This window comes from Hyla sarda, chromosome 11, assembly GCF_029499605.1.
Source record: "Hyla sarda isolate aHylSar1 chromosome 11, aHylSar1.hap1, whole genome shotgun sequence".
Classification (NCBI taxonomy): domain Eukaryota; kingdom Metazoa; phylum Chordata; class Amphibia; order Anura; family Hylidae; genus Hyla; species Hyla sarda.
In genome coordinates this window covers 39,754,719-39,776,674 of record NC_079199.1, presented here as the reverse complement: position 1 = coordinate 39,776,674, position 21,956 = coordinate 39,754,719, and the positions used below count along the sequence as shown (strand labels likewise).

Below are 21,956 nucleotides of genomic sequence, written 5' to 3'. Positions count from 1 at the left end.
TGCCAACAATTTGGTGCAAGTACATAGTATTTCCTTAACCATGAAATTTAAAGGGAAACTGACAGCCAGTTCACCAGCACTAAACCCAATACACAAGGTTATAGTGCGGGTAAACTGAATCACAACAAGGTATCACTTACCTGGATCCACGTTCCAGTGACACCCCTTGTATTAGCATCCATTGCTACCCATTTTATTAGACTGCATTTCTTATAGCCAGCTTTGTGCAATAGAGGCAGGACACTGTATACTGGGTATGCTGGGTCCTGCCTCCATTGCGCAAAGCCGGCCTTTAGCACTGGAGGCTAATACAACAGGTATCTCTGGAACAGGACCGCAGATCCAGGTAAGTGACGCCTCCTTGAACTGGCGGTCAGTTTACCTTTTAACCAAAGATAAAAAGCTCTTATTTAGTTTACAGCAAGTGCATTTTTTCCTTTATCATCTACTTGTTACTACCTGTACATTCATATATGTGTAGAGATTTTGTAGACGTGCACTTATTGTCTCTCTCTGGATTTTGTCCCCTCCAGGCTCAGAAATCTCTAGAATTCATTCGGCAAGAAATACTAAAAGGCACTGGTGACTCCAATGTCATAGAGAATAGCGATATCACTCCAGAAATGGTAAGTGTGAGCTAGCAGAGCAATGATTTTAGGGGTAAGGGGTTCTGATATCACATCCACATATAATCCATGTATTGTGTACTGGCTGGCACCATTCAGGATGAATATATATATATATATATATATATATATATATATATATATATATATTATATATTATATATAATGTGTGTGTGTGTGTGCGCGTGTATGTAGATGTGTGTGTGTATACATGTGGGTGAAACATGCCAAATATTATTACAAACAATCAAGTAAGTGCATAAAAACATATAAAGTGTATGTGCAATCAAAAGTGCATTACAGTTCATTTAAGGTATGTATAAGGCAATCCAGGTATTAGTATAGAGTGACAATAAAATCAAATGCAACTAAACACAAGCTGGATGGAATAGCATGCCGCTGCAAGATGCTGTGGTAGCCATGCTGGTTCAGTATGCCTTCAATTTTTAATAAATCCCCAACAGTGTCACCAGCAAAGCCCCCCCCCCCCCCCCCACACCATCACACCTCCTCCTCCATGCTTAACGGTGAGAACCAGGCATCTAGAGTCCATCCGTTCACCTTTTCTGCGTCGCACAAAGACGCGGTGGTTGGAACCAAAGATCTCTGTGCTTTGGTCTAATGAGTCCAAATTTAATTTCCACTGGTCTGATGTCCATTCCTTGTGTTCTTTAGCCCAAACAAGTCTCTTCTGCTTGTTGCCTGTCCTTAGCAGTGGTTTCCTAGCAGATATTCTACCATGAAGGCCTCACACAGTCTACTCTTAACAGTTGTTCTAGAGATGTGTCTGCTGCTAGAACTCTGTGTGGCATTGACCTGGTCTCTAATCTGAGCTGCTGTTAACCTGCGATTTTTAAGATTACTGGTGACTCGGATGAACTTATCCTCCACAGCAGAGGTGACTTGGTCTTCCTTTCCTGGGGCGCTCCGCATGTCAGACCATTTTTGTAGCTCTTGATGGTTTTTGTGAATGCACTTGGTGACACTTTCCACCTAGAATATGACATATTTTCAGTTGTTTCACACTTTTTTGTTATGTCTATAATTCCACATTCATAGTTTTGATGCCTTCAGTGGGAATCTACAATATTCATAGTCATGAAAATAAAGAAAACTCTTTGAATCAGAAGGTGTGTCCAAACTTTTGGTCTGTACTGTATACATTAATATATTATTATAATACATCCCATGTGTTTATTACAGGATGAACAACAGAAGCAGAAAATGTCCTCAAGTTTAAGTCAGACCGTAACGCAACTACAGCAGTGTCTTCAGGCTGTGAACCAGCAGCTCACAAAGGGACGAGAACACTTTCAAGTAATAGGTAAATAAGTTCTATTCAAGTGTATGGGCCAGAGCTCCAGTTACCAGACACAGACTTTGGATAAGGCGGTGTCTGGTAACTCCCTTCAACCACAGCGACACCAAGAAGCTAAGGGACCTACACTGCTCGCCACCAAGATAGTTGGGTTTATCCACAAAGTTATTCCCTATGCTCAGACTGCTGGGACCCGCTATGATCTTGAGAACTCGGAACCAGAGTCTTCATTTAGGATGAGGCCTCAAGCCTCCCCTGAGAACATGGTGGCGAACGTGCATGTGCGATGCCGTACCATTCATTCTCTGTGGGAACTGCCAAAATGCAGTGTTTAACTATGTCTAGCGCCTGTTATAGAGAATGGGTGGAACAGCGATTGTCACCTGTGACCGCTGCTCCTCGGTCAGGGGATACTTGGATGCCCATTCTGGAGATCGCAGGGGATCCCAGCAATCAGATCAGATAACTATATTATGAGAACACAAGGCATTGTTTGTTTGATTACAATTTAAATAAACGCGTCCTGGAGATAATAACATTGCTTTTTTCTAAAGTACCTAAATCTCCAGTGCGGAGCATCATATCTAAGCTGTATCTCAGTGGCCACTAATACATGCATTTCTCCATCTGTCCTGTAAGTGGTGTCAGTGATCCACGTGCAGCCCATAAATGACATCAGTAAATCTAATGCCTGGTATTGTCCCTTATACCTTATAATAATACCAGGCTGTTGTACTTCATACCTGCTCACACCTGGTTCTGCCCTTGGCAGACAATAGGAGATTGAGTTTTCTAGTTTTTCTACAGCGGTTCAGGAAATCCAAATAGCAGGTTTATTGGTTGCTTAGGGGGGTCTCTGCTATTTCTATTACACCTTGGTTCTCCGTGGACTTTGGCAAATCTTTTCTTAGTGTACATACAAAGAAAGTTGTTAAAGAAGAACACAATGCTAGATTCATTGGATGCATATTAAAGGGCTTGGACACTTCTTCCAAAGTCGGTCCTGTTGCGCACAGCACTGCTTGGCCGATCAGTGGCCACGGCATCGTCTTTTCCTCAGCCGCTGATTGGCTGAGCGGGGCAGTGCATGTGCCGACCCCAAACACAGCAAGCACTGTGCAATGGGCCCGGCTGCAGATGTACTGCGGGGGCGAGGTAGGTAAGTAGCAGGTAAAAAAAAAGAATAATTATATAAATAATAAAAACTTTTTTTTATACATCTGCAGCCCTACTACTGCTTTTAAAAATAAAATTATCACAAATTTTATAGACCTCATTAGAATCTGTTTGAGAATGGATGTGTCTAGTGATAGTCTGGCTGCAGAGATCTCCACCAGTGACTAAAAGGCTAAGTTCACATCGCCGTTAAGCTCCGTCCAGGGTCCGGTGAGCGCCACATAACTGAACCAAACGGTCCTGAACCGGTCCTTTGCACAATCTACACCTATGGATCCTGACAAATCCCATTGACTGGAATGGGGTCTGTCTGCTGTCTGTTGTTTTGGAGGAGTTGCTAAAGTCCCACACTGTAAATGGACTGATGGTGGGGTGAACTTAGCCTTAGCTGTTTTTTTCTGCTTGGTTCTCCTCAGACACTTTCATAAAGTCTGATACTTCCTGTGAATTTGTACACCGCATATTCAGCTTTCTGAGGAGAACCAAGCAGAAAGAGATGGGCATGGTGATTTAAAGGGGTATCCGCCCCTGGACATCTTATCCTCTATCAAAAGGTTCGGACAGCCACGGTCGTGATGTCATGCCACGTCCCCTCCATCCTCCATTCATGCCTATGGGAGGGGGCGTAACAAGCCGCCACGGCCGCCGGAACCCAACCTTTGTGCTGACCAGGGAGATCCGATGTCCAGGGGCAGAGTACCCCTTTAATGCAGTGGGGGGGGCTGGATGATGATGATGATGATGATGATGATGATGGCCGCAGTGGTCTTCAACCTGGGGACCTCCAGAGGTTTCAAAACTACAACACCCAGCATGCCCGGACAGCTGGGAGTTGTAGTTTTGCAACATCTGGAGGTCCTCAGGTTGAAGACCACTGATGAAGGGATTGACAGGCGGTGATGATGGGGGGGATGATGATGAAGGCCGCAGTGGTCTTCAACCTGCGGACCTCCAGAGGTTTAAAAACTACAACTTCCAGCATGCCTAGACAGCCGATGGCTGTCCGGGCATGCTGGGAATTGTAGTTTTGCAACATCTGGAGGTCTGCAGGTTGAAGACCACTGGTGAAAGGATTGACAGGCGGTGATGATGAAGGGGGGGGGGATGATGACTGGGGTCTGCATAATGACGGGGGTCTGGATGATTACATGGGGGGGACGATGTATTTCCCACCCTAGGCTTATAGTCGAGTCAATAACTTTTCCTGGATTTTTGGGGTAAAATTATAAATATATACTTTTTTTTTTTTTTTTTTTTATTGAACAACTTTATGTAAATGTAAACTTTTTTGACACCTTGTTGGTTTCTCTTACCAGGATGAAGCCACCGGGGGATTTCTCCACTGAGGAAGTAGTGGAAGGCATTGTAATTAAATTTTGCCAAAATGAAAGCCTTATTTATGTCTTCACCCTTTCTACTTTGTCAGAAACACTGAACAGAGCTACATCTTTTCTAATTCTTGTTAAACTACTGATTTAAACCAGGACAATAATAAAGAATTAAAAGAGGAAAAAAAAAGACACTCGGCAGACAGTTTAGTTTTATAGCAAAATAAAATGGAATAAAAAAAAATCCAGTTTGGATATTTAGCTCTTTACATTCCTAAAGCTGCAGTAAAGACGTGTACGTATCTTTTTATCCTTTTTTTGTTTTGTTTTTTGTTTTTTTTCTGTTCAATACAGATTTATTCAGAAGATTCAATTATGATAAAGCTGATGTATGAAATATATATCCTTTTATTACAGACGTTGTACACTGTTTTACTTAAAAATCCACTTTGGGAGTAGAGATGCATCTTGATTTCAACCTCAAATAAAACACTCCTTTGTTGCTAATGTTTTTCTTTTAATAGTCATAAAGGTTGGAGGGGAATTAAGTTGTAAAAGGGTTTCTCTGGGACTATTATAAATAAAGCTTATTGAAGAGTCTGCGTGCAATATGCATGCACTTAAAGAGGTTTACAAGATTTAAAGATCGCAAGATCACCTATCAGCAGAATAGAGGAGAATCTGCTGATCTGTGGGAGTTCGACTGCTGGGACCCCCACTAATCAAAAGAATGGAGATCCCATTCCCCCTAAGCCAATGGAGGAGTAGCGCACATACTCGGCCTGCACTCCATTCACTCTTGATAGGACTTCAGAAGATAGTGAAGTGATCTTTTCAGCTATTCTGTACTCCATCCTCGCCCCCCCCCCCCCCCCCCCCATCTACTGTTACTAAGATCAGATGCCCTCAGGCCTGCCAAAAGCATATCTCAGAGTTGGACTATGGCCCAATGTATCTTAATGGCCAGCAAATTATGGCCTGCTTTATGAATTGGCAAAGCTCAAATTAGACTAAGAAAAAGAAACAACTTTCTAGTTTGGAAGGTGACCCTTTCCAGTGTTTTTCAGCCACAGTACTACATGTCCTTTGGGACTGCTAGGAATGCCACAGAAGCAAGAGCATTCAATTTAAAGGGGTACTTCGTGGAACTGAACTTATGAGACACCTATTCGTGTAACTTAGTTTGTAATGTTGAAAAAAGACAAATGTTCATAAAGTCCAACCTATTACCCTACTGTGTCCCTACTGTGTCCCTACTGTGTTTATCCAGAGAAAGGTAATTAAAAAAAAAAAAAAAACCCTTGTGAGTCTAATGCCAATTCCCCAAAGGATAGGGGATAAGATGCGGAACCCCTGCGATCTCTGTGCAGCACCCGGCGTTAGTTTAGAACGCTGGGTGTGGGTGGTGAGGGACGTCACGTCACCCCCCCCCTCAATGCAAGTCTATGGGAGGGGGCGTGATGGCTGCCACGCCCCCTCCCATAGACTTGCATTGAGAGGCGTGGGGTCACGACCACCCGCACCAAGCGTTTGGAACAAAATGTTCCGAATGCTGGGGCTGCGGAGTACTCCTTTAATAGGAGACCTCCATTTAGATACCACTCTCTAATCTGCCCAAGAGATAAGTTAACAAAGAGGCTCTGGAGAACCTGTTCAGTCCTACATTAGGCTACATTCACATCTCACAACTACCTTATACAGTCATGGCCGTAAATGTTGGCACCCATGAAATTTTTCAGGAAAATGAAGTATTTCTCACAGGAAAGGATTGCAGTAACACATGTTACTGGACTGGGCAAAATTATTGGCACCCTTAACATAATATTTGGTTGCACACCCTTTGGAAAAAATAACTGAAATCAGTCACTTCCTATAACCATCAATAAGCTTCTTACACCTCTCAGCCGGAATGTTGGACCACTCTTCCTTTGCAAACTGCTCCAGGTCTCTTATTGGAAGGCGCCTTTTCCCAACAACAATTTAAAGATCTCTCCACAGGTGTTCAATGGGATTTAGATCTGGACTCATTGCTGCCACTTCAGAACTCTCCAGCGCTTTGTTGCCCTCCATTTCTGGGTGCTTTTTGACGTATGTTTGGGGTCATTGTCCTGCTGGAAGACCCAAGATCTCGGACACAAACCCAGCTTTCTGACACTGGGCTGTACAGTGCGACCCAAAATCTGTTGGTAATCCTCAGATTTCATGATGCTGTAATGGATGGATGGATTTATGTATGTGTATATATATATATATATATATATATATATATATATATATATATATATATATATATATATATATATATATATATATATATATATATATATATATATATATATATATATATATATATATATATATATATATATATATATATATATATATATATATATATATATATATATATATATATATATATATATATATATATATATATATATATATATATATATATATATATATATATATATATATATATATATATATATATATATATATATATATATATATATATATATATATATATATATATATTATAGTGTATGCAGCATAAAATGGCCATTTTGGTAAAGCCCGCATCCCCCATGCTACTCTACGCCTTTCACCCCCTCCATCGAGTAAGAAGATTCCTCATCCTGGGCAAAGGAAGCTTTGGAACCTGCCAAAATCTAACAGAGGACCATACCTTTATATGGTATGCTAGGGCACACCTCCCTAGTGAGGGTGGGAACTTATGTTAATTGCAAGGGTGATATAAGCTTGATCGGCTGACAATTAAAAAGCAGAATTTTGAAGTACTTGAAACTGACATGGTTCTGTTTGATATACTTTGCTGTACCCATTCTGCTGATTTGGTCGGGAGTAAGATAATGAGGTAACTGATAAAATCCATATCAATGCCTTGCACACATTCAAGGCACCAAAACATCATTGAACCTCCACCATATTTCACTGTAGGTACTGTCTTCTTTTCTTTGTAGGCCTTATTCCATTTTCGGTAAACAGCAGAATTATGTGCTTTACCAAAAAGCTCTATCTTGGTCTCATCTTTCCACAAGATGTTTTCCCAGGAGAATTTTGGCTTACTCAAGTTTTATTCTGGCAATTTTTTTTTATATCTGTGTCAGCAGTGGGATCCTCCCGATTTACGGCCATGACTGTACTTATGGTATATGCCAGAAAATAGGCCAAACAATATGTTGTGTTTTTCTTTGTGGGACTCAAAAGCGCAGGGAGTCACACTTTTGATTTATACAGAGGCATGTCTGAAGTTATGTGAATGTTCAGGTATACTTTAAGATTTTATTCATGTACAGTATTCTGCACAGGATTTGATGCTGTGTTCAGTCAGTTTACATTGAAATCTCCAGCATCAAATATTCGCAGTGTACCGTATGTATGAATACACCCTAAAGGGGTTATCCAGGAAAAGCTCCAATAACAGCATCACATCTGTCCACAGGTTGTGTGGTATTATAACTTTGCCCGATTTTCTTCAGTAGAACGGAGATAAAAAACCTTAACACAAAGGACAGATGCACTGATTTTCTAAACCTGGATAACCCCTTTAAAGGGGGTACTCCACTGTTAGACATGTTATCTCCTATCAAAAGGACATTTCTGATCGAGGGGGTTTCTGGGACCCCCTTGATATCTGCCACGGCACCCCAGTCACAGAGTGAACTCCGTGCAGTTTCGGATGATTGGCGCAAACAGCCACCACACCCCATCCATTCTGTGACCGCAAAGCTGCAGCACCGGCCCAAAGATCGCGTGGGGTCCCCGTGGGCAGACCCCCCCCCCGTGATCAGACATGTTATCCCCTATCCTTTGAATAGGGGATAACAGGTAATGGGATGAAATAGCCCTTTAAGAGTCCATTCACACTATGGTGCAGCAGCCTTCCCGTTTTCAATGGTGTTCTACAGCACCATTCACACAACAGAATTTCCGCTGCGTAACATCTGGACCCCAGACTCCACCGAAAGTATGAAGATGTTCGTTCTTTCAGCAGAATCCACTCGGAAATGCATTGCTGTCTATGGAGATTGCATATTTCAGAGCAGTCCTGGTGCCAGCTTGTTCTGCCCGTTACAGATAGACTCTCCACTTGGAATATCACCAGGCGGAGATCCTGTAGTGCGGATGAGCCTTAAAGGTGGCCTGATATCTACTTCTGGTGTCACCGGTGCTGCTGTATCTCTCCCCATGCTGTACCCTCGTCTCTGCATGCTCAGCTTGGCAGCAGTGTATAGCGGCTCACATTGGTTAGAGCAAAGACTGCAAAGGACTGAACCCACGTGAGAAAAACAAGACCATCGGGTAATTACTTCACATATATTGAGCCAAATCAGTCACGCTAAGGTGATGCCCGGAGTTCCTCTTTAATTCACTTACTCGAGACACGATCCATAGTTCCAGTGTGTGATCAGGTTATAAACAATCGGCCTAAGGTCCTAATAAAGATATTGTGATGCTGTTGGTGCCAATGTCCTGGAATGTGAACAGGGCTGTGCCAACTAATGGTCCTAATAATTAACTAAACCTTTTATAGCCTCCATCTAAAAGGATTCGTGACTTAGGTTTGTCCTTAAATGACCCCATTAAATTGGCCCCTTGAGACCATTGTGACTCATTCAGCTCAGTACTTTCCTACTTTAATAATCTGTTTGCTGACTGCGTAATACTTTCTGACGCAGATCTCGCTCCATTCATCGGGTTCTGCTCATAAGCCGACCTTTTTGTTTTCTTGCATTCGCCACATCACTTATGTTAAAGGGGTACTCCAGTGGAAAACAATTTTTTTGCTTTAAGTTTAAACAGATTTGTAAGTTAATTCTTTAAAAAAAATCTTAATCCTTCCAGTACTTATCAGCTGCTGTATGCTCCAGAGAAAGTTATTTTCTTTTTGAATTTCATTCCTGTCTGACAGCAGTGTTCTCTGTTGACACCTCTGTCCAAATCAGGAACTGTCCAGATTAGGAACAAATCCCCATAGCAAACCTCACCTGCTCTGGACAGTTCCTGACATGGACAGAGGTGTCAGCAGAGAGCAAGGTGTTCGAACAGAAAAGAACAATACTACTTCCTCTGTAGTATACAGCAGCTGATAAGTACTGGAAAGATTAAGATTTATTTTTATTTTTTATAGAAGTAATTTACAAATCTGTTAAACTTGCTGGCACCAGCTGATTAAAAAAATTTTTTTTCCGTCAGAGTACCCCTTTAATTCCAATTCTAATGTTTTTATTTTCAGATTTGAATTTTTTGATATGGTTTTCTTGGATCACATGATTATGGAGGTAACCGTGTCGCTTGAGTTGCTGTTTACAGGATTCTGGACAGTTTTTCCTCAACCAGGGTGCCTCCAGCTGTTAAACTACAACTCCCAGCATGCCCGGACAGCCAAAGGCTGTCCGGTCATGCTGGGAATTGTAGTTTTGCAACAGCTGGAGGCACCTTGGTTGAAAAACACTCATTTACAAGAGCCGCAAGGACTAGGGGATACGTTTTAGTTACATGAAGTAAGGCTGCATTCACACCACGTTTTTGCAATACAGTTCCCATATCAGGTTTTTGATGAAAAACTGATTCCTAAAAACCTGACTAAACTGTATCAAAACGTGTGTACAAATTTTAACCTGTATACTGTTTGAAAAATGATGTCCGGTTGCATCCGTTTTTAAGAAAAAAAAACATAAGTTTTTAACTTTTCACTTCATTATGAATAAAGTTTCACTTGTTTGTTTGAAATTACAAGAAAAAAACTGTGCAAAGTCAGAAACCATATGGTGCAAACCAGATGGAACCGTACACACATACGGTTCTCATTGACTCCCATGTAAAAAAAAAAATATATATATATATATATATATACAGTTTTTCACCCGGACCAAAAACGGTGGTGGGCTACAATTATTGGTACAGGAAAAAAATTGACAAAACCGTACAAGAAGCAAAACGGATGTAACCAGATGTATCGTTTGGCATACAGTTTTCAATGGAGAGTCAATGCATACGGTTTCACACGGTTTTCAAATTGAAAACGTAAACGGGAACTGTATTGCAAAAATGTGGTGTGAATGCAGCCTAACTGCAATTTTATCACAATTGTGCAACTCATGATAAACATGTAGTAATTTTCCCCACACTTTTGGAAAATAACAGCAGAAGCAGTCAAAATGCTGTAAAATTGAGATTTCAGATATTCATAAAATACCTCACTTGTCATTATAAATTGAAAGCAGTTTCACTTGAATTAGAAAATGCATCAAAAATGCATGTAGTGTGAACTGTCACTAACCCACCTATTCGGGTACGTTCACACTGCGTAATTCCCGCTCAGTGCATATTAACATCAGTGTGAATGATTCTCTTCCGCGAGACCCGAGGAATCACACTGAGGAATTTCAGTGGTGGACAGTTCTGCCGCTGAAATGGTTATGCGCAAAGAAAGAACATGTCCGTGAGCTTTGCATAGCCGTCAATGGTGACTGCACAGTGCCGCACTATCCAATAATCAAATGCCCCAGCCAAAGCCAGAGTGTTCATGGGAAATGTAGGATGCATTAAAGGTAAACTGACAGGCTGTTCACCCGCATTAAACCCAATACACTGGGTTATAGGGTATGTTCACACTGCGGAATCTCCACAAGCGGAGATTCCGTCAGGCAGCTGCAGCCGAAGATACTTCATTGACGGCTATGCAGTAATCGCGGAATTCCGCGCAAAGAATTAACATGTTCTTTTTTTGCGCTGAACAATTTCCGCAGTGTGAACGGGTCTCGCGGAAGACTGAATGTTCACTGTGCGGAATTCTACTTGCGGAATTCTGCGGGAATTCTGCAGTGTGAACATACCCTTATAGTGCGGGTGAACAGCTATAAAAGCATTGGTCACTGACTTTAATCCTTAGCATAGTATTAGAGTTATGCCCGTTTATCCATCCATTGCTATTCCGCTCCTGTGTGCAATGGTGGTGGGGAGCTATGTTCACACAGTATTTTGGAGCTGTAAACAGTTAAAAGCTTTAAAAAAAAAAACAGCCCTTCCATTCCAATAAATAACCACACTAACAGCAATGTACCATTTTCTGTATGTGGGAGTTGGTCACAGCTTTTAGTAAGAGAATACATTCAATGGATAACTGTAGACAAAGCGCTATGCAAGCTGCTGGTCTTCCTTGCGGGCAAGTCCACTTTTCGCCACCTTCAAATTTGTCATTGCCAGCTGTGACTTGAGTTACAAACCACTGAAAAAAAAAAAGAGAACTGTGGCAGTAAGAATTCCCCCCCCCCCCCCCCCAAAAAAAAAAAAAAAACTCCAGACCTGGTCTTTTTTCTTTATTTATTTTCTAGCTAGGGCCTGTAATTAGGTTCTTCTTTCCTTTTCTTTTCTGGTTTTTAGGTGGGGGTTAGGAAGCATGGCACTACCTGTTCCCCCATATGCAGGGCCGGTGTTAGGGGGGGGCAACCCAGGCAATTGCCTAGGGCCCCCATCCCCCAGGGCCCCCAGCTGGCTGCTCAGTAGGGGGGGGCAACTGTTTTAAAGTGTCCGCAGCGCCGGCTGCTTGTTAAAGATAAGCTACCCGGCCGCGGTCACTTTAAAACGACGGGTTTACAGGCTGTGTGAATAATATGATGAGTGACGTGTCCTGCCGGGTCCTCTATGCGGCGTCAGGGACGTCACTCCTCATTTCCTGCAGTGCCGGTGTACTGAAAAAAAAACTGTGTCGTGAAGCGTTCTGTGTCCGGCTGCAGGAAATGAGGAGTGACATCCCTGACGCAGCATAGAGGACCCGGCAGGAGACGTCACTTGTCACATTATCCCCACAGCCCACAAGACCCGCCGCATTACCTGAGCCTGCGGAGCGCCAGGCCAGGTAAGGAAATGTGAAAAATAGACAAAGTAGGGGGGGGGGGGGGGGGGAGAGGGGAACTATACTGCCAACCTAATGGGGGGGAGGAACTACAACCTAATGTGGGGGGAACATACTGCCAGCCTAATGTGGGGGGAACTATACTGCCAGCCTAATGTGGGGGAACATACTGCACCTAATGTGGGGAGAATATACTGCCAACCTAATGTGGGGGGAACATACTGCCAACCTAATGGGGGGGGGACTGCAACCTAATGTGGGGGAACATACTGCCTACCTAATGGGGGGGGGGGACTATACTGCCTACCTAATGTGGGGGAACATACTGCCAACCTAATGGGGGGGGCTGCAACCTAATGTGGGGGAACATACTGCCTACCTAATGGGGGGGGGGGGGGACTGCAACCTAATGTGGGGGAACATACTGCACCTAATGGGGGGAAACTATACTGCCTACCTAATGTGGGGGAACTATACTGCCTACCTAATGGGAGGAACATACTGCCACCCTAATGGGGGAGAACGGCAACCTAATGTGGGGGAACATACTGCCTACCTAATGTGGGGGAACATACTGCCAATCTAATGTGGGGGATCTATACTGCCAACCTAATGTGGGGAAGCTATACTGTCTTTCTACCTAATGTGGGGGAACATACTGCCAACTTAATGTGGGGGAACTATACTGCCAACCTAATGTGGGGGAACTATACTGTCTACCTAATGTGGGGGAACTACAACCTAATGTGGGGGAACTATAGCCTAATGTGTGTGGGGGGGGGGGAGGAGGGAACTATACTGCCAACCTAATGTAGGGGGAACTATACTGCCAACCTAATTAGGGGGAACTGCAACCTAATGTGGGGGAACTATACTGCCAACCTAATGTGGTGGAGCTATACTGCCAACCTAATGTGGGGGAACTATACTGTCTACCTAATGTGGGGGAACATACTGCCAACTTAATGTGGGGGAACTATACTGTCTACCTAATGTGGGGGAACTATATTGTCTACCTAATGTGGGGGATCTACATCCTAATGTGGGGGAACATACTGCCAACCTAATGTGGGGGGACTACAACCTAATGTGGGGGAACTATACTGCACCTAATTTGGGGAACTATACTGCCAACCTAATGTGGGGGAACTATACTGCCAACCTAATGTGGGGGAACTATACTGTCTACCTAATGTGGGGAACTATACTGTCTACCTAATGTGGGGGATCTACAACCTAATGTGGGGGAACATACTTCCAACCTAATGTGGGGGGACTACAACCTAATGTGGGGGAACTATACTGCACCTAATTTGGGGAACTATACTGCCAACCTAATGTGGGGGAACTATACTGCCAACCTAATGTGGGGGAACTATACTGCCAACCTAATGTGGGGGAACTATACTGCCAACCTAATGTGGGGGAACTATACAAAAATATAAAATTGTACTATTCTGATCTCTAACTCTTATTTTTCTGTATATGGGGATGTATGAGGTCATTTCTTGCGCTGTGATTTGTAGTTTTTATTGGTACCATTTTTGTTTTGAAGGGACTTTTCAATAGCTTTTTTAGATATTTTTTATGGTATTTGAAGTGACCAAAAATGTGCAAATCTGGTTAGTGCACTATTACGACTTTTGGGGCCCCTCTTTTGATTTTGCCTAGGGCCATGCTAAGCCTAAAACCGGCCCTGCCCATATGTGGCTATGGGGCATAGAGTATGCTCCATTAACCCCTTCCTGCCAACGGCCAGCGCTTGGGGTTGCACCTTGGGTCCGGGTCCCCGTATCTTCCCTGCTCGACCCGCTGTCTCAGCCTGATATGATGAAGGTGACCATAGCTGGCTGAAGACATCTTAGGCGAGTATGGCTGCATACAGGGTTGAGTATATTCCTCTACCCCCCAATCCTCCCTCCCTCCTTTCCTCATTTTCCCTATCCCTTTCTAGGCTTTTGGGGGACTTTTTCAGTTTTTATTGGGGCTGGGGATGACGATCTGGCAGGGCTCTCTATCTGCTCTCTCTGGGATCATGGGGCAGCTTCACTCCCCGGCACTGCTTACTTTCTGGCCGCAGCAGCCTGTGATTTTTCTTTCTTGTGTGCGCTGACCGCAGCCCCTGTCAGCAGGGATGCGATCACGCACTTTGGGGGTGTCATCTGCTGTACTCCTCCCTCTCCTCCTCCAATGGGGTCCATCCTGGTGAGGAAGTCACTTCCTGGCTCTGTGCAGCTCACACCTCCCCTTCCATCCTCTGCACTGCGGACCATCTTATTCACTGGTTCCACTGAATCCGCCTGCTCCACCACACACACACTATTCCTCCTGTACCTGCGTCTCAATCCCCCCCCCCCCCCCCCATACAGAGTGGATTTCCCTCCCTTTCCCAGTCCATCTCCAATCTGGCTAGGGTCTCCAGGACAGCGATTTTGGCCTTGGAGTGGTCTTCCCTGTGCTCTTCCCCCATGGAGTCCCGCTCAGTTTCTCCTGACCCCCACTTCCAGCACTCTCACAAGCGTCCAAAAGTGCTTTCTTCAGGCTCTTCCCCTGAGCCACGCAATCGTAGATCTGAGCGACACTCTTCTCGTAGATCTCAATCCTCTTCCCTAGCTCACCGACAGCGCCCCAGCTCTAGGGCATCCTCTCCCAGTGATCATCCCAGGCAGGGCCGTTTGAAGGAATTTGGGGGCCCCAATCAAAATGGACATGGAGGCCCCCCCCCCCCCTTTGATATTTACGCATGTCACGCTCTAGGGCCAACCCTTGAATTCTGGGAGTGCAACGTGAGTGAACGTCGATACGACGCACATTAGGTGCAGCAGTGTTCCCCCCACATTAGGTGCAGCAGAGTTCCCCCCACATTAGGTAGGCAGTGTTCCCCCCACATTAGGTGCAGCAGTGTTCCCTACCCATACCCCTGTCCAGAACCCCCCTTCCAGGGCCATTTTTTTTGGTGGGGGGTTGACTGCTGAGACCCCCACCGATCACCTCGGTTAAAGTGGTTCTCCAGCTGTTGGAAAGCTAAAACTCCCATCATGTCTGAAGAGCCTCTGGCAATGGGAGTTGTAGTTTTGTAACAGCTGGAGAGGCACAGATTGGACACAGTTTTACGCATCATCACTGCAGAACTTACAAGTGACTACAGCTCTGATGGGACAGTCAGGAGAATACACAATGATATCAGTGACCTGAGTGATGTCTTCTGACTTGAGTGATATCTTCTCTGTTATCTTTTCTTCTTCATCTGGTCCAGAGACCAGGTCTTCCTCCAGCTCCATCTTCTCTGCAGAGTCTGACATCCAGACATCGTTGGCTCCTCACTTTGTCAGCAGATCCTCATCCTCTGCATGAAGACAGTAATCTTTATAACCTTGCCAGAAAGTGTACCCCAAATAAAATACTGCCCCACACTGTACCCTGAATATAATACTGCTATACACTGTACCCTGAATATAATACGGCCCCACACTGTACCCTGAATATAATACTGCCATACACTGTACCCTGAATAAAATACTGCTATACACTGTACCCACTAAATATAATACTGTCACACACTGTACCCTGAATAAAATACTGCTATACACTGTACCCACTAAATATAATACTGCCCCACACTGTACCCTAAATATAATACTGCTATACACAGTACCCTCTAAATATAATACTGCTATTCACTGTACCCACTAAATATAATACTACCACACACTGTACCCGCTAAATATAATACTGCCATACACTGTACCCACTAAATATAATCCTGCTATTCACTGTACCCACTAAATATAATACTGCTATACACTGTACCCTAAATATAATACTGCTATACACTGTACCCTAAATATAATACTTCACCACACTGTACCCTAAATAAAATACTGCCCCACACTGTACCCTAAATAAAATACTGCCCCACACTGTACCCTAAATATAATACTGCCCCACACTGTACCCTAAATATAATACTGCCCCACACTATACCCTAAATATAATACTGCCCCACACTGTACCCTGAATATAATACTGCCATACACTGTACCCTGAATAAAATACTGCTATACACTGTACCCACTAAATATAATACTGCCCCACACTGTACCCTGAATATAATACTGCCACACACTGTACCCACTAAATATAATTCTGCCACACACTGTACCCTGAATATAATGCTGCCACACACTGTACCCTGAATATAATGCTGCCACACACTGTACCCTGAATATAATGCTGCTCCACACTGTATCCACTGAATACAATACTGCCACACATGCATACACATCATATATACATATACACCCCCTCTTATCCTCTGTGTCCTCATCACCCCATAACACCCCCCCTGCAACTCTCATCACCCCCATAACACTCCCTGCATCTCTCATGACCCCCATAACACCCCCCCTGCATCTCTCATGACCCCCATAACACCCCCCTGCATCTCTCATGACCCCCATAACACCCCCCTGCATCTCTCATGACCCCCATAGTTAGTACGGTCGAAAAAAGACATATGTCCATCAAGTTCAACCAGGGAATTAAGGGGTAGGGGTGTGGCGCGATATTGGGGAAGGGATGAGATTTTATATTTCTTCATAAGCATTAATCTTATTTTGTTCCAGGAATGTATCTAATCCTGTTTTAAAGCTGTTAATTGTTCCTGCTGTGACCAGTTCCTGAGGTAGACCGTTCCATAAATTCACAGTCCTCACGGTAAAGAAGGCGTGTCGCCCCTTGAGACTAAACTTTTTCTTCTCCAGACGGAGGGAGTGCCCCCTCGTCCTTTGGGGGGGTTTAACCTGGAACAGTTTTTCTCCATATTTTTTGTATGGGCCATTAATATACTTATATACGTTTATCATATCCCCCCTTAAACGTCTCTTCTCAAGACTAAACAATTGTAACTCCTTTAATCGCTCCTCATAGCTAAGATGTTCCATGCCCCATATTAGTTTAGTCGCGCGTCTCTGTACCCTTTCCAACTCCGCAGTGTCCCTTTTATGGACAGGTGCCCAAAACTGAACAGCATATTCCAGGTAAGGCCGTACCAATGATTTATAAAGGGGGAGTATTATGTCCCTGTCCCTTGAGTCCATGCCTCTTTTGATACATGACAATATCCTGCCGGCTTTGGAAGCAGCAGCCTGACATTGCATGCTATTCTGTAGTCTGTGATCTACAAGTACACCCAGATCCTTCTCTACCAGTGACTCTGCCAGTTTAATCCCCCCTAAGACATACGATGCATGCAGGTTATTAGAACCCAGATGCATAACTTTACATTTATCCACATTGAACCTCATTTGCCAAGTGGATGCCCAGACACTTAGTCTATCCAAGTCATCTTGTAACTTATGCACATCCTCTATAGACTGTACTGTGCTACAAAGCTTGGTCAACACCCCCCCCTGCATCTCTCATGACCCCCATAACACCCCCCCTGCATCTCTCATGACCCCCATAACACCCCTGCATCTCTCATGACCCCCATAACACCCCTGCATCTCTCATGACCCCCAGAACACCCCCCCTGCATCTCTCATGACCCCCATAACACCCCCCCCTGCATCTCTCATGACCCCCATAACACTCCCCCTGCATCTCTCATGACCTCCATAACACCCTTGCATCTCTCACGACCCCCATAACACATCTGCATCTCTCATGACCTACATAACACCCCCCTGCATCTCTCATAACCCCCATAACACCCCCCTGCATCTCTCATGACCCCCATAACACCCCTGCATCTCTCATGACCCCCATAACATCCCACACACACACACACACCTCTCATCACCATTGCAGTCCCCTAACTACCATACAATCGCGCCCCCTACGCCAGTTTACTTACCCTGCCGGAGATCGTTGCAGCGGCGTGAGTCTGCTGCTGCTCCTGTCATTGCACGGAGGATGCAGGAGGTTTGCGTGGGGATGTAAGCAGGGACAGGTCAGGTGATTGGCGTAGACATGCGTGCCTGCGCGGCGCACAGGACGTCTCTATTCCCATCAGCCCCTGACCTGTCCGGTGCCGGCCCTGCTTTGTTTCTTAAGGGGCCCGCGCCCCCCAAAAAAGGTAATTTTATTGAAATGTGCGGGCCCCCGAAGTGCCCCGTCGCTACAGGACGGGCAAGCACCGGCTCTGCTCGGCGCCCCTCAGCCAGCTCGGGGCCAAAAGCAATTGCTTGGTTTGCCGGTCCGGTAGCGACGGGCCTGATCCCAGGACTGAGACTCACTGTTCCAGGTCCAATACGCCACAGTCTAAGGCAACCTCCGCATGCTCCAACTCTCCATGGGAATTAGCGGATGACATGTTGGACACCACCTTAGATCAAGAGAAACACTCTGCCATGTCTGATATGGTGGACAGTTTGGTGTCAGCCATCAGGGACACGTTTAATTTAGAGGACCCAAGAACTTCGGATCCTGATCCGGAAGTTTCTTTTCGCCGCTCTCGTCGTTCTCCCAAGGCTTTCAGCTCTCATGCTGAATTTGACGCCTTGCTAGATGCGGCTTGGAAGCATCCAGATAAATGGTTTCAAGGGACCAAGAAGATCCAAGCTCAGTTTCCCTTCCCTCGGGATCTGATTTACAAGTGGCCGCCGCCAGTTGATCCTCCGGTTTCGCATCTGTCCAAGTCGACTACTCTGCCTCTGGCAGATACAGCATCCTTTAAAGATCCGGCGGACAAGAAGATCAAGAACTTGGCAAAGTTTGCCTTTGAAGCGGCAGGTTTGTCCTTGTTACCTATCTTCGCTTCCGCCTAGGTATCCAAGGCTGTCTCTGTTTGGGCTTCTCAGCTGAGCCAAGGCATCCTGTCCGGCACTCCTCGGGAGGACTTGGCGGATCTCGCTTGTCAACTCTCTCAGGCCGGCGACTTCCTCTGTTCAGCTGCTTGGAGTCCGCACGATGTAGGACCTTTGCCTCAGGTAACTTGAGGTCATATCTGAAGCTACTGGAACAAACACCACTGCTCTAACCCCCGTCGGAAGACAGCTTCCTTTCGGTGTTTTGCATCGGGTCGTCCTCCCAAGCAGGCGCCCTCCCAAGCATGCAAAGCCCCTTCCTTCAAGGCACGTCCTTCCTGGAAGCAAGACAACCTCGCTGGCGGTTTCTCAGCCAAGGACATTTGGCTAGCGCAGGTTCAGGACTCCTGGGTTCGGGATGTCATATCCGATGGTTACCAGATAGAGTTTGCCTCTTTTCCCCAGGACTGGTTCTTCAGATCCCATCCTCCTCGTTCCCCTTCTTTGGCTGCTGCTTTGAGTACCCGCCTTGCTCAGGGGGTGATTGTTTTATTTCCTCCAGGGGAGCGTTTTCCAGGGTTCTACTCAAATCTGTTTGTAGTCCCCAAGAAAAGGGGCTCTGGACCTCAAGTTGCTCACCTGCCACTTGCGGCCACGCCACTCTCGCATTGAGTCCCTCCGTTCGGTGGTCGCATCCATGGATCAAGGGGAGTTTCTTTCCTCAGAAGATATCTGGGACGCCTAGCTGCACATCTCCATTTTTCCTGCCCATCAGCGATTCCTCCACTTTGCTGTACCGGCGGGTCACTTCCAGTTCGTGGCTCTTCCCTTTGGCCTGGCCACAGCTCCCAGGATTGTCACCAAAGTCAGGGTGACTGTGTTTGCCATTCTTTGGGCTCAGGGGATCTCGATCCACCCTTACCTGGACGATCTTTTGATTACAGCTCCGTCCTGGTCCCAAAACTTGGAGAGCCTTAATTTCACTGTGCAGACTCTGTCCACCTTCGGTTGGGTGATCCCTTGTCTTTCTGGGTCTCCTTTTTGACACGGCGGCTGCCCATGTTCGTCTTCCACAGGACAAACAGCGCTCCCTGTCGGAGGGTGTCCGTCAACTACAGTGCTCCTCTCCTGTTCCGATTCACTTCTGCATGGAGGTGCTGGGCCGAATGGTGCCGGCCATGTGGGTGGTTCTTTTTGCCCAGTTCCGTGGCGCCCTCTCCAGCTGGCCATCTTTGCCCAGTGGGACAAGTTGCTGTCCACTCTGGATCACCGGATTCTTCTGCCGGTCTCTTCTATGGTGGCTCCACTCTACCCTCCTTCTCCATGGGTGGTCGTTTCTTCCCCTCCACTGGCAGGTTGTCACGACCGATGCAAGTCTCCTGGGTTGGGGAGGTGTGTTTTGGGTTGCTGGTATTTTCAGGAGGCTTGCCTGCCCATCAATCTTCTGGAGATCCGTGCCATTTTTCTTTGCCTACTCCATTGGGAGATCCTCCTTTAGGATCATCCCATTCGAGTCCAATTGGACAATGCCATGGCAGTGGCTTACATCAATCGCCAGGGTGTTATATGCAGCCGCTCAGCAATGGAGGAGGTCTCCAAGATTCTGCTCTGGGCCGAGACTCGAGTACCTGCTCTCTCCACAATTCACATTCTGGGTGTGGAGAATTGGGAAGCGGATTATCTCAGCCACTCCTCCGCGGGGGGGAGTGGTCTCTCCATCCAGAGATGTTCACGCTGATCTGCACTCTTTGGGGGACCCCGGCCGTGGATCTCTTCGCATCTTGCCACAACAGACAGGTTCACTGCTTTGTAGTAAAGTCACACGACCCTCTGGCGGTGGATGCACTCGTAATTTCATGGGCTTCCTTCAGTCATCCCTACCTCTTGTTCCCTCTGCCCAGGGTTCTAAGGAAACTGAAATCGGAGGGCATTCCCGCCATTCTGGTGGCCCCAGACACATGTGGTACGCCAACGTAATTCAGCTGGTCACCGATGTACATCTACGTCTTCCTTTTTGTCCCGATCTGCTCTCCCAGGGTCCTCTCTGCCACCCCAATTTAATGTCGCTGCATTTGACGATGTGGTGGTTGAAATCACGGTTCTGAGGGCTCGGGGGTTTTCTACCGGGGTGATTCGCACCATGCTGCAGGCTCATAAGCCTTCCTCCACTAGGATTTATCACCGCACTTGGTGGGCCTATTTCAGGTGGTGTAAGGCTCAGTCAGTCTCTCCGGTTATCTTTCCGCACCTCCTTGCCTTCTTGCAATCTGGTCTGGATCAGTGTTTGGTGCTCAGCTCCCTTAAAGGTCAAGTTTTGGCTCTTTTTATTCTCTTTTCCAATGGCTGTTGGCTTCCAACTCTCACGTCCACACCTTCCTGCAGGGCATGATCCCACCCCTCCTTGGGATCTCAACTTCGTGCTCGGTGCTTTGAGGGAAGCTCCATTTGAACCTATTCAGGAAGCTTTCCTTTGCTTTCTTTCCTGAAAGGTCGCCTTCCTCATCGCCATTACCTCCATTAGGAGGAGCTGGGGGCTCTCTCTTTTCGCTCTCCCTTCTTGGTCCTTCACCAGGACAAGGTTGTTTTCTGTCCACCTTCTTCCTTTTTGCCCAAGGTGGTCTCTTCAATTCACATCAACGAGGAGATCGTTCTTCCTTCCTTCTGCCTGACTCCATCCAATGCCTAGGAGCGTTCCCTCCATTGTCTGGATGTGGTTTGCGCTGTCCATATCTATCTTTCCGTCACTTCCTCTTTCCGGCAGGGCGATGCTTTCTTTGTGATTCCGGAGGGTTGTCGCAAGGGTCCTCCGGCTTCCAAGGCGACCATTTTGCAGTGGATCCGTACTGCCATCTCGAAATTATATCATCGTAAGGGGTGACT

At 45.8% G+C, this 21,956-nt stretch overlaps 1 protein-coding gene across 7 annotated transcripts in view; it reads left to right on the top strand.

Annotated features, from left to right (window-relative positions):
- The window catches only part of KTN1 (kinectin 1), a 139,204-nt gene extending 134,249 nt beyond the window's left edge, over positions 1-4,955 (top strand). For all 7 annotated transcript variants that reach the window (XM_056547059.1, XM_056547054.1, XM_056547055.1 and 4 more), the window contains 3 exons: positions 534-626; positions 1,830-1,950; positions 4,437-4,955. In XM_056547059.1, the coding sequence (XP_056403034.1) occupies positions 534-626; positions 1,830-1,950; positions 4,437-4,441 (219 nt within the window). In that variant the 3' untranslated portion in view covers positions 4,442-4,955. The remainder of the gene's footprint in view (positions 1-533; positions 627-1,829; positions 1,951-4,436) is intronic.
- The last annotated feature ends 17,001 nt before the right edge of the window (positions 4,956-21,956 follow it).